The sequence below is a fragment of the Melanaphis sacchari genome, unplaced genomic scaffold (assembly GCF_002803265.2).
Source record: "Melanaphis sacchari strain LSU unplaced genomic scaffold, SCAv2.0 Contig0_pilon_pilon, whole genome shotgun sequence".
Classification (NCBI taxonomy): Eukaryota; Metazoa; Arthropoda; class Insecta; order Hemiptera; family Aphididae; genus Melanaphis; species Melanaphis sacchari.
Window position 1 is genome coordinate 15235739 of NW_020270366.1, and position 14023 is coordinate 15249761.

General features: G+C 27.7%; 2 protein-coding genes across 3 annotated transcripts; both read right to left on the bottom strand.

Moving 5' to 3' along the window:
• Positions 1–177: 177 nt before the first annotated feature.
• LOC112601235 (importin subunit alpha-7) lies at positions 178–4570 on the bottom strand. Of its 2 annotated transcripts, none has more exons than XM_025348726.1 (8): positions 4350–4570; positions 3988–4177; positions 3296–3514; positions 2954–3174; positions 1299–1562; positions 1026–1230; positions 818–961; positions 178–752 (listed from the first exon to the last, which is right to left on the bottom strand). In XM_025348726.1, the coding sequence occupies exons 2-8, from the start codon at positions 4150–4152 to the stop codon at positions 396–398; spliced, it is 1575 nt and encodes a 524-aa protein (XP_025204511.1). In that variant the 5' UTR covers positions 4153–4177; positions 4350–4570; the 3' UTR covers positions 178–395. The 2 variants fall into 2 exon arrangements, with proteins under 2 accessions (XP_025204511.1, XP_025204519.1); XM_025348734.1 differs by having other exon boundaries at positions 4346–4570.
• A 5208-nt stretch (positions 4571–9778) lies between these two features.
• LOC112596061 lies at positions 9779–10568 on the bottom strand. Its single transcript, XM_025341539.1, has 3 exons — positions 10248–10568; positions 10056–10178; positions 9779–9975 (listed from the first exon to the last, which is right to left on the bottom strand). The coding sequence occupies exons 1-3, from the start codon at positions 10403–10405 to the stop codon at positions 9792–9794; spliced, it is 465 nt and encodes a 154-aa protein (XP_025197324.1). The 5' UTR covers positions 10406–10568; the 3' UTR covers positions 9779–9791.
• Positions 10569–14023: the final 3455 nt, after the last annotated feature.

The window sequence follows — 14023 nt, forward strand, 5'->3', positions numbered from 1 at the left end:
ACATATCTCATTTATGTACAAAAAATATTTTTGTATTATTGATTAACGTAGTTTGAAAGTCATAATTTAAGTTACCTGAATAACTTGTGACAACAATTACCAAATATATTATTCAAGCAAAATTGTTTTAATATAAGATTACTTGATTCTTAGGTGTATAATATTAAAAAGAAAATATAACATTATGTAAACACACTAGTCGAAATAAACCAATTTATTAAAGTCGTTCAAATAATATTTCGTCATCTTCAGAAATACACCAGTAACTGAATACAATCAGTCATAAGTTCTTTAAAGATAGAGAATGTCTCTTTTGTTTTCTAAAATTTATGTGCAATTAAGAATCATGAACAAAACAATTGAAAAAAATCAAATCATGTTTCCTGAAACAGCTCTTAAAACTGGAATCTAGTCATAGGAACACTTTGATCCCTAAAATCGTACTGTTCAATTCCTTGTTCAGTTTCTTGTACAGATGGTGCAACACGCGGATCATCTTCTTCAGAACCAAAATAACGTTCAATAATTCCAAAAGCTTTCTGATAAATTTCAATGTTTTCATGTGACTGCAAAAACTCAATTTTGTCTAGACCATAGCATTCTTCTAGCAGAACAGCATACTGATTAACAGCACCAGTTTGTCTAGCTAGTTGTTCACCTAACTTCAGAATATTCTCAAGACCATTCAAAGCAACCTGAATAATTTTAACATCCGTCACTGTCAGGAGATCACACAATGGAGGAATACATTTCTGAAAACATAAGTATAAAAAATAAATTACAAAATATTAAAAGATTTTTAAATAAAAAAACATACTTGCTCGACCAAATGTTGAATTTGTTCTTGGGTTCCTCCAGACGTAGCATTTGTTATTGCCCATGCAGCTTCTTTTCTCGTCTTAAACTCAGCTGTTGCCATAATATGTATGAGTGCAGGGAATATATTTTCATTCATAACAGCCTATAAATATAAAATATATTCTACCATTGTTTTAGCTTTAACTTGTTAATATTGAATGTCTCACTTGTATTTGGTTTTTATTTCCAGCAGTAATATTAGAAATTGTCCAACAAGCCTCTTTACGGACAGTTTCTTTTTGTGATCCTAACAAGGTAAGTAAACAAGGTAAGACCGAACAATTTAGAACGACTTGTGTTTGAGCATCATCACCAGTTACTATATTACCAACAGCTCGCAAAGCAGCAGAGATAACATTATTTTGTGTGTGCCTTTAGATTACAAAACAATATATGACATTTATTTACAAATTAATTTTTGTTTATAAATTATAACTCACATAAGTAATTCAACTAAAGTTGGACAAACATTGGCATCAATAACTGCTTGAATTTTTTCATTTGGGCCATCTGATAAATACGACAAAGCCCAACAAGTATCTGCCAGTACATCTGAATCATTATGAGTCAACAAATTGGATAAAACTGGCAGAGCTGGTGACACCATGGTGAAATCTGGTGGAGGGACTTTACCACGACATAAATTAGATACAGCCCATACAGAATTACGAGTCATTGAAAGACGTGAACAATTATTTAGTAGTCTAATAAAAAAATAATATAAAAATTATTGATATTAAAACATATTATATTTTAAGAGGACACCTATTTCTGCACAATTTTTCTTCACATACAAAAATACAATACAACATATTTATGTTTATAGCTTTAATAATATAATGAATTTACCAATTTTCAAATGCTATAAATAAAAATATTATCAAGATTTTTAAGAAGACTTGTAAAGTTTTTAATGATATTAAATTTTTTAATCTATATAGAGATATTCTTTTATCAAATAACACTCATATCAACATCTATTAATGCTCTTAAAAATATTTTTCTTACATAATTTCTAGTCAAAATAAAATAATATTTTAAGTTTTTTACTTCACAGAATACCAACATAAATTTTTAATTTTATATTTAGAAGTATTTTGAAAAAATAAAAATTTAAGTAGTTTATATGAGTAATAAGTATTTTAAGTTTTGATTAGCAGAATAGTGGTATGGGATACTCCACAAAATGTTGGTTGACTACTTCACTTGCCCAAACTTTAAATACTTACCTTCAACTCATCAAGTTATAAATAAGTTTAAAAAAAATTAAGTTTTTATAAATTAATATACAGTAGAACCTCGATTATCCGTGACTCGATTATCCGTGTTTGCGATTAACCGTGCCCATTCTTCCGAACATTTTTATACATAATACTCGATATCGACAATCGTATTAATGACATTTTTGACGATAACTTCATATTTTAAGCCCTAATAACTTGTTGTAGGTATACAATATTATGGATGTAGGACGTATGTATAACATTATTGTATGTATACGTCTTCTTATGTATATTTCTAATTACAATTGAATCAAAATTTTTAAAATTTCATTATTATAAAAAGTCTCGATTAACCGTGATTTTCATTTATCCGTGTGACCCTCTCCCCATCATTACCCCGGATAATCGAGGTTCTACTGTATTACAAAAAAATATTTTGCTGTAGAATAAAAAAATATTTTCTAAAATGTTAATAGATTTTGTAATAATAAGTACTGTTGGATAAAAGATCACCTATTATGATTATTTTAAAATTGTAATATTTCATAAGTTATAAATTATTTAAAAATCAATGTTAATAAAAGCCTAGGAAATACAATAGATAATATTCTTACCTATAAGCTAAATAAAAAATTGATTTTATTCACTTCATACCTATTAAAACTAACAACATAAAGTTGGTTTTACTGATTGCAAATTTACTGTTTAATGTTTCTAATATTTCAACAACAAATGCAAATAGATATATCCTCTTAAAAATTATTATATAACAGAAGTTAATAATTACTAAATATTTCAACTTGCAAAATTAAATTAGATGAATACATTTATAATGTTAAGTTGATAAGTTTGTATTTAATAAAAATTATTACTTTAATAATGGCTTCATTATGCCCATATTCAAAACGTAATCACGACACATAGGAGAATCACCAGCAATATTTCCTAGAGCCCAAACTGCTTGTTCTTGTACATCTTCATGTGGTGATTCAAGTAAATAGATGAATACCGGTACGGCGTCAGCTTCCATTACCTTTCTTGTTTGTTCTGATGTACCAGAAGCAATATTTGTCAAGGCCCATGCTGCTTCAAACTAGGAAAAAATATGTCTATAAGAACCAAGAATGCTCCTATCATAGTTTATAATAATAACTATTTACTAATAAAAGAACTGAACCTAGTCAATAAATAAATATGAATATTGAATTGTATACCTGTAGATGGCTATTTGTTGAATTTTTCAAAAATTCAACAAATCGTGGAATAACACCTGTACTAATAACAGCATCAATAGGAGGATTAGGTTCAGATGACAATAATTTCCTAAACTTTTGTGTTGCTTTTAATTGATCTTCTTCATTAATGCTATACAAATGTTTAATCAGTTCTTCATTTATGTTAGACCAATCAGTCACAGCACTGGGTAAAACCACCTATAAACAAATATAAAAATTTTAGTATTACATTTACATTTTATAAATTTTGATTAAAAATTCAATACAAAATGACAAAAAATGATTAATCTATCTCATTAATACTTAATATATATTTAATAACAATTCTTAAATATTTATTATCTCAAGAATTATAATTAGGTACTAGGTATTGATAATTATTATCAATAAATTTGGACATTGTATTGAAATGAAAGGAAGGTTTAAAAATAATATTGAATCAAATATCAAAGTAGAGCAGATAAAAAACATTTTTAAGGTTTCATTAATTTTACATTGAGTGAAGTCGGTAGGTATGGGATTCATGAATTTTAATAAAAACACTGTTTTAAAATAAAACATGATTCATTATTCACATAATTTTACAACTTACAAAATGACAGAAATGATCAGTTAATGAATTATATTATAGAATTAACTGATGTTAATATTATAGTTTTAATCACACTTACATCAGGGTCCTCATTCTGAATAGTCTCATTGATGTTGCGCCTTTTGAACAGCTGAATGTCTCGTTTCTGCTTGCGCAACTGTATGCCTTCTTCTTCACGCCTTCGACGCAACTCTTTCGAGTCAACGCCTTCGTTTTTATACCGCATTCTGTGCGTGTTGGACATGATTGATGTCTATCGGTTACGGTACCTGTGCAAAAAATATACAAACGATTGCATAGACGTACCAAATAAAAGTTTCCGCGATACCATAAAATAAAAAAATACTGTTGAAACACACGACATTTAAGGTTAAGTACGGAATATTATTAACATGCGTACTATATAGCTGATGGCCGTTAAGCGGCGGACAACGTACTTACGATTAAATTGCACTACGTGTAGACAACCGACGATTTTGGTGGTGGAGACGATATTGTGGACGAGCACACAAAAAAAAACAGATTATATTCGACTGGTTTCTAGTAAGTTCGGTAGAGAGAACATGCAAGAATATCGCACTAGTGCGTAATCATAATATCACATCCGACTATCCGAGTAAATAAATAAAAAACAAAAACGGGTGCTGAGGATGGTAGTCGGATGGTTGTCGGTGGGAGCGGGACAGACACTGCGCGCCAAGACCTTGGAAGAACGCTTAAACAGCTGTTGCCACGGAGTAATAACAAAGGAATTCGATTTTTACATCGTCTTTGAGACCGGATCGATCAGTCGCGGCAACAACTGGGCGGCGCTAATCAACTCTCGAACCTTTAACGGATCTTACGGATCTAACGACTAACGAGACAACGAATAACGGATATGTAAGTACTGGAGATGAGAAAAATGAATCGAATCATTTGATTCATTCAGATGACTCGTTCATTGATATTTGATTCATTTGATTCACCAATTAAACTGAGTTGAAGTTCATTTATTTATCATATATATTGATAATGAAATTACAAATGAATAAATTTTGAAATTTTGAATCAATATTCCATGCGATGATTATATTTAAGATTTAGAAATAAATTAGTTAATACTATTATATTAAATACCACGTTTTAAATCTAAAATTTTAAGAGAGTGTTGAACACGCAGACATATACATACTTGTAAATATTACTGTAAATTATAAATATATTGCCAGTCTTGTCAACATCAATGTCATAAACTATACAGAAATAATGCAACATAGCAAAATTACGCAAAATTGTGGCTTCTACATTAATATTAAGAATTTTTTTTCTTGCAATTAAATAATTTTGATGACATATTTTTCGTTAAATAATAATTATTATTGTCTCACATTATAAACATTTTAATTAAGATATAAATATATTTAAAAAAATAGTAATTTCTTCAATAAACAATATTAAAACAATGGATTTATTGTAATTATTTCAAAAAATCCTATAATAATATCCTATACTTGTGAACTGTAGATAAGAACTCAAATATTTAAACAAAATTAGATAATTTGAGTTTGTGGAAAAATGATATATTATTCCACAAATAATCAGAAAATAAATGTATACTCTATAAGGTTCAAGACATTATTTAAGTCTTCATTTCTCAACACTCTCCACCCACCAAACACAATAATATTCAAAAATTATTACAACAAACTAACATGTCTAATCCTGTCTATAATATGGTAATTTTTGTTTTAACTTTCAAGTTCATGAATTATAAAACAACTGTTTTATTACATATCACATTTCATTACTTGAACAACTTGGCATTGGTATTTTAGCCTTCCAAGAAAGTCCTAAAATATTACTTTTAAATTTTTTTCTCTTTTTGAACAACTTGTGTCGTTGGCATCATTCTTTTGAATAATTTTATAAAGTTGTATTTATCAAGGTAAAATTTTGTAGTAATATTGTATTATTGGGATTTGTGACTTATGTTTATGTTTTAATATTATACTTTCATTTTTTCAAATTTATCAAAGAAAATCTTAAAATATGTTTTTAATAAACAAATTTAAATTATTATTAAAAAGATAAAAACATTAATTTTAATAATTTATATAGGTACATACTACATACATCTCTTATAATTTAAATCAAATTAGAAGTGCTATTCAATAATTTTAGTAATTGCTATAAGGGTAGTAAAAACTAAAAATCTCCATAAAATTTTAACATATATTTAATATTATAAGTCATAATTCACAATGTTAAAGTATTATTTGAATTTTAAAAATGTGTACAACAATTAAAACAGAATTATTTAATATAAAAACAATTATAGATACCAAATTTAAAACATAAAAGAAGCCCAATATGGAATCATTTTACCATCAAATCTCATATCATTGCTAAATTTTCTTATTGAGGACACAATGTTAGTTATAGTGGTGGTTAACGAGCAACCTTATGTGACATCTTAAAACTAAGCATGTAACCATGCCACTAACTAGACTACTAGTTAATCAAATAAATTCATTGGAAAATGATGAGAAAATTGATGACCCAACCAACATGCCAGCATCTACAAGTGTCTCTGTGAGTATAGGTTCATCGAGAATAGTTTCAGAAGCTGCAGTAGAGCCATCACGATTGAATCTACCTAGACAAAGTATAATCACACAGTTTATAAGTAAACCTATTTCTCTCACAAAATCCAAAGCTAAAAAAATGGTTCTAACTTGTGAATCAATTGCATTAAATTTTCTCCATGATATTTTGAATTTTGACTTATGTCGAACAGTTTACCCTTTGCTTTATTTGGTAGTCACTATAAGATACGAGTTTATACACTCTACGACTCATTTATTTATTTGTTAATTGACTGACGATTCGTACTTGGCACTACATCTCCAGACTGATCAAAATTGACTTTGTTTCCAATTTTATGTTAAGTTGTTTATACTTAAACATTACCTATTTTAAACAATTAACTGTTATACTATTCAGGATTGAAAAGTATTATATAAACTACTACCTAAGTAGTATTTTGATAATATAATACATGTTTTGATACTTGACTCTTGTATGTAATATTCAGTCAGGATTGTAATAATTATTCAATGAATCATATTTATGAGTCCTGTATTCAATGTACTTATTAAATTTTTATAGTGAATGTAATAATCTACTGATGTGCATACATTTTTTTTTTTTTTTTTTGCTATGTTATTGAAGGAATTAAGTTCATTTAAAATGTATTTTACAGTATCTACTTTAATAGGTATGAGTTTTTTTTTTTTGTAGTACCTAGGTAATAAAATAAGACATTCTTAGCCCATAAACTATTATTTGAACATAATAAGTAATATAATATTGTAGATAAAAATAATACATATATAAATATTAATTGTATGTGTTAAGGTTAGTTCAATAATTTATAGCAATAATAATTTAAGTACAGTCTATTTCATATAGTCTGTACTCTGTAGTATACAGTTTAGTAATAATTTTTTATATTGGTTTCATTGAAATGACCTTATCAATTTTTATTAATATTTTAAGTATTTTCACTTGGAAAGGGTAGAATATATCCAGTACACTGATATTCCCTTTTTTAAGAAAAAAAATTTTAACTTGTGTGGACATAACTCCCAGTGGAGTAGGTTTAGTGGTGCAGGGTGGATTTATATAGCAGTTATGTCGGAAAAAATATTCATTATAAATATATAAGATTTATGTGTCATGGGCATGGGTAATTCTGAATTTCAGAGTCAGCATGTGAATAATTTGTCCCATTTTCTAATAATTTATTTGAAAAATAGAGCTTCTGATTTATCACCCAAATTCTATGCTAAAATTATTGGCATAGAAAACATTTTGATGAGGTAATAACAATTTTATAAAATTTCTAAAAATATTAAAAAAATATTTTTAATTATTTGTACAATATAGATCATTGAGACCATTGAGTATCATTTGTGAAAATATAATTCTAATGAGGTAAAATGTACTAAGGTCCATTAAACTCAATATTAGGTGATCATAACCACCTGAATTAAAGTTCAGTGCATTAAGTATATATAGCATCTGCTCCTCTATACCTATAATTATATGTATTTATGTATTGGAGTTCTAATAATTAAGTCATAAATTCTCGTTTCATGGAACATTGTAGTGGTGATCTTGGGTTGAGAATTGAGATGATAGTAGATTGAACATATTGAGTGTTGACTTGTAAATAGACTTAAAACTTTCATTCAAATTTTTAATGTGATCTTGGAATTTCAAGGTTTTTGTTTATATTATGTTTCTTATAGAGTTTATTTAGATATTTTTTTTAAATATTTACAATGTTTTAAGTGGATTTGAATGCTTTAATACTATGGTAAAGATTATACAGATATTTGTGCACATATTTATTATTTATACATAAACAAATATATTTATAATTTATAAGTATATATAGATCTATTTTAAAAATATGAGTGATTTAAATATTCTGATTATAGTATAATTTACTAGTTGTTTAATCTATTTACTAATAGATACTAAATAAAAAGATGAATAGATAGTACAATGAAGTTTTTTTACCTGTCTGTTAACGTCACTTTTAAAAGCGAAAAAATTATTCAATTTTGATGAATATGAATGAATGAATAATTTGGTTCATGGTTTCTAGTTGTAAATTTGATCTAATTGATAGAAAACACTCATAATTGTAAAACCAATTCATATATTGATATCAAATTTGAAATTTTTAGTTGCCAAATAAATTTTAAATAATGTACTCAAAATTATTAAAAAACCAAAAACTTAAGTAACTATTGAAGCTATATTGCAATTAAAAATAAAAAACTTTAAATAACCATAATTTATTTGATTGTTGGTAAAAAAATTAAATCACTTCTGAAAAAAGTAATCAAAATAATGAGAGGGCCATTAAGTGTATATTTTATTCTAAAGTCTAGATTATGTATATTATATATTTTATTAACATTTAATAATTTCCTTGTAGATTCAAGTCTTGTACAAGTTGAAAATTCATGAAAAAAACTGACTTTAATATATTTATATTATTATCTGTTTGTTAAAATAAAATAAAATTTATTACCAAATTGTTATCAACATTTTAAAGTTTTAGTTAATTTTTATTTAATCATAATAAATTATGAAAATAGTTTTATATAATAACAATAAAGCAATTTGTATATTTTAATATATGTATTATAAGTGATAAAAAATTGAAAAACACTAAATTGTATATTTAATTATTTTAACTCAATAGTTATCAAATAATTATTCGTTATGCATAATCTTAATATAAATTTATTTAATTCACTTAAATTTTTATAAAAAGAAAATTACCAGGTACAAAATTATGTTAAGTATTGAACTTCAGAATTAGAAATGGTATGAAAAAAATGTATTTATTATATAAAGTGTAAGAAACGTCATAATATTTTTGATCTACTTAAGATAATAAATAATAATAAACTTAAAAGTTATACTAAGTATAAATTATAAATGATTATTATTATTATATCAGACAATTATATAATGAGTTTTAGATTATTTTAAATTACAAATCATTATTTATGCATGTAAATATGCGTACACTGTATATATATATATATATATATATATATATACACAAAAAGATCAAAATTCATACACAAAGAATTAATTTATTTAATTTTGAATAATATGAATATTATAAAATGTGATTATTTCTTATCATAATTTTGGTATTACCAGCTAAAAAAACAAAAAATAAAACAGAAATAATAACAAAATATTGATACACATAAAAAAAAAAAATCAGCCCTCTATATGAAATTGGAATTAAATTTCTACAAAGAACTTAGGAGGTTATTTAAACTAAGTGATCACCATAAAAACTAATTTCTATTTTTTATTTGCTTTAACGACTTTATCATTGTAACTCAAGTATGCAACACCACAGCTGGTCAATGCGAATCCTGAAATTAAACCAGCAACAGTAGCCAAACCAGAGTTATTTGGCAATAAACTACGTAAAATAGCCCATGATAAAACTGATCCCATGTTGAACAAAATTGATCCATACACGCTAAAAATACAAAAAATATTTATTATTCTAAAAAATGTACAATAACTTATTAATGTTTGGGCTTATTGAATAATTTTTACCTATATGCTACGCGTAATTTGAAAGGCGCTTCGCTGAGATGTGGGCGTCCAGCAATAAATAAAAATGATCCAAAACAAGAGTTGAATAAAAACATATTTGTAAGGTCTGGTTTAGGTAGAGCTCTATTAACATAAACAGTATATCAACAAGAAGTTAGATAATGTGATAAATTTTAAAGATTGACCAATTACCTTTGCAAAAGTCCAGGGTTCATCACATTAATAGATAAAAATGTATAGTTTAAAGTGCCAAATGCAGGGGCGTAGTAATTTAATGCAGTATCTTTATTCAATGGAGGTGGTCTGTAATTTGCAATTGCTTTAACGAACGGTATCTCATCACTTGCCATTATAATGTATAGAATCAACAATAAGCGAAATCCACAAAAACTGTTAATTTGTAAAACAAAATATTATTTTTTTTTAACAAAAATAAATATAAAATTTTAAATTTATTAAGATCGAAGATTACAAAAAATTTCAATCAATAGAGTATCAAACTATGACTACTGAACACTGAACAGAATGAACTGTACTTAGATGTGAAGTGAACCAACTTAAAAAATAATATGTTAATATTCTTATCAGAATATCAACATATGATTTTGTTGTAGTTGTGCACTTTTGTACAATAAAATTATTTTTGTACGTTGGTATACGACACAAAAATGCGCGAATTTATTTTAAAAGTAATTTTTACGATTTATGATATATTTTAAATTGCGTTTTAATAATTCATGTCAATACAAACCAAATCGATGCTGCTGACTAGTTGCTATCTTCTTTTCAAACACCCCTCACCTATACCCTACACATACATAGCACACTACCTATATATTTTAATTTTTATAAAGAAAACATAACTTGATAATATATAGGTACGATATATCTATATATAATATCATAAATTATTTTTTTAAATACAAATTCATTAATAATAAATTCTGCAACCATTAAGTGCATAAGTGCATTATGATATCAAACACTGAGTAACTGCCTTGATTACAGGTCATCAATGACTTGTGGTATACAAACCTCAGTACCTACTGCAGGTCAACGATTTTTGGAACGACCTTACTCGTTGTATTGCACAGTCAATCGGCTTCACCACGTCTCTATACTACCATCGTTATTTGCAACGCCAGCAGCACAAACTTTTACAGACCTTAAGAAGTCACTTTCTCAATGCCGATAGGAACGGCCTACAACGTTTAGATTGCGAGTGTTCTGCTATTGGCACTGATTTTATTTCTTCCGCAGTGGTTTTATCCGACCCGTTACCGTCATTTTCAACACCGTTACGTAGAACCATTTCGACATGACGACATACAATACAACTCGCGCACAGGACAACTCCTGTCCCTACACGTCTTTCAAATGACCAGAAACTAGTTCTGGAAACTGGAACTGGAAACTGGAAACTGGATATCTTCTCGATATCCTCAGCGAGCTCAGCGGTCATCTTTGCGGACTTGCGGTAGATAGCAAGGATTCTCCTATCTTACGGCTTGATGCATTTCCTCGCAGACATAATGGTATCGGCGGTAAGTGCTTTCCACTCTCCAAACTGGCATTACCTACTAATTTCTCACAAGATTTTTTTGAACAGTTTTTCCGGTAGTTGTTCTAGTTTGCGTATTTCTGACGATTCCATACTCCTGTCGAAAGATCCTGACAACGACTAATCGTCATTTGGAAATAGCGAAACAGGTGGTGAATTGTTCGACCTCCGAGTGGCTGCCACCAATAACTCGTTGGTTACCACGTCCAACACCTCAAAACGTGACGAAGTCTGCAATGATGTCAACTGGTGTTTGCCGCGGAGCTGAGAGATTGCACAGTGTTTTGCCTTCCTGCGAGTTCCGTGTCGTCCCCGTGTATTTGTCGTCTTCTGTTGTGTATTCTGTCATAATATCAGAGTACATTTTTTCAAACTTTCTTAACTTTGCTGATAATAGCGGGCAGTCTCTGTTTCTTAACCTGGACGTTCGGTTAAGAATCTCCGTCTGCCGTTCTTGACTACTTGATCGTTTTGGCGTAATGCCATTATTTTGTTTTCTAATATCTTCAATTTATTTTTTATTCTTACGAAGTTGACTTAGTTAGAAAATTATTGAATATATAAGAGTATAAGACAATTTTTGTATAAATATATTATCATTTATCATGTGATAAAAATGTCCATATGAAAATATAGAAGTATGATAAATAGTTGTACTAGAAAGTATATAGAATTTATTAAACTACTCGTAATTCAAAATTTGTAATCGAACATACAAGTAAACATTCAAGCAAATATATCCACGAAAACTAACAAAGTTCGTTATAAGTTATAACATTATTCAAAATATGGGGTCAGTTTATTTTTAGATACATTATACCTATAAGCTATATTTCAAATTTCGAATTATGATTCTTACACTTTTTTACTGGTTAATAATAATCCCGAATACGTAGATCTGTAGTTATTTATGGTGAGATATTTTAATATATTTTTTATTTTTTAGCTGACATAATATTTTATCAAAATCTATACAAGTTATTTGTTATAAAAAAAACTGTGTTTCATCGTTGTAGCATTAATATTCTAACGCATAATTAATATTATATTAATAGCGTGACTTTAAGTTGTTTTTTTGGTGAATTTTTTGCCTTAATTAAAATGATAACAACAGTATTTAAAATATAGGTAGTTAATATTTAGGAAATATATTAGTTTTTGAGTCTATAAGTTACAAATATAAGGACATTGTCTTTTTTTGTTTAATTAAATAACAAGTACAGAAGTTTGTGGATGCCACATACTTGAGTAGAGTAGTTGAGTATAAGCCATAACTATAAGGTCTATGATGGATGCCCGTAGATTACTGTCATTATTTTTTTATCATGATTATGTGATCATCATTTTGTCGTTATCAAAAAAATAAAATAAAATATTATCCGGAATCATTGACAAAAAATGACGATGACTTGTAGAAAAGGTACCAGGTTCTTTAACTTCTATACGTTGTGACCATGAACCACTAAGATATTAAGCAGGTTACTGTTGAAATTGGTCTCCTGAGTAAAACGCATCGACGCATCATATATGATATGATCGATATGATCACCAAAAGACAAAAGTCAGCTGTTCAGATTATCTAGAATATCACGAAATATCTAGAAAAATTTACGATTTGTATACAAATATAATACAATAAGTAAGTGATTGGATAATGGGTTGACATTTTTTAATTAAGCTGAATAACTTGAGGGAAAAATCAAAAAAGTGTTCATTGACACTACTTTTAATACGAACTCAATTTAGTTTGTATTAGTGATAAAGTCACGTGGTCATTTTCATTAGTGTGGTAGATGCTAGGACTCAGAGATCTCCAAACTACAGCCTGCGAATAAGTTTTGTTTTCATTGGCCCGCCTAATGACGGCAAATAATCTAAAAATATGTTTAGTTTCCAAAGTCGTTATTGCGCACACGTGCAATTATCAGTTATATCGGCTGTACCATAATTTACAAAATGCAGTTTATAAATTATAAGTGAAAGTTATATATGTTCATAAATTTTGGTCCACTAAGAGCTTTTTTATTTTATGTGGCCCTTGGATAAAAAAAGTTTGGAGATCCCTGTGCTAAGTTGTTGATGAGAACTGAGAAGGATTAGAGTGATTTAAGATGTTTTTGTGGTATTTATTATAATTTTATTAAATGATGAAAGTGCTGATATCGTTGGAAGTAGAGATCACGATGTAGGGTTCTATTGATGATATACCATGAAGATGCGGGGCGTTAGTGAGGATACAAAGGTTTATTGATTAGAATTAACTTATATTACTTAAAGTTTAATTACATCGTTTTGTAAATACCGTAAACCAGTAAAAATAGTTCATAGTGTAATAAATAGATAATACCAAAAGAAAAATTGATTTTTTGCAGTATTTACTGTATAATGTGTAAAAACATCAATCTGT

Excerpts from the sequence above, each read along its gene's own strand:
- LOC112596061 (XM_025341539.1), bottom strand. The coding sequence starts at position 10,405 with ATGGCAAGTGATGAGATACCGTTCGTTAAAGCAATTGCAAATTACAGA. Across the intron at positions 10,179-10,247 it reads AACCCTGGACTTTTGCAAAG|AGCTCTACCTAAACCAGACC; the intron begins GTAATTGGTCAA and ends TTATGTTAATAG. Across the intron at positions 9,976-10,055 it reads AAATTACGCGTAGCATATAG|CGTGTATGGATCAATTTTGT; the intron begins GTAAAAATTATT and ends TTGTATTTTTAG.
- LOC112601235 (XM_025348726.1), bottom strand. The coding sequence starts at position 4,152 with ATGTCCAACACGCACAGAATGCGGTATAAAAACGAAGGCGTTGACTCG. Across the intron at positions 3,515-3,987 it reads TTCAGAATGAGGACCCTGAT|GTGGTTTTACCCAGTGCTGT; the intron begins GTAAGTGTGATT and ends ATTTGTTTATAG. Across the intron at positions 1,563-2,953 it reads ATAATGAAGCCATTATTAAA|ACTACTAAATAATTGTTCAC; the intron begins GTAATAATTTTT and ends TTTTTTTATTAG.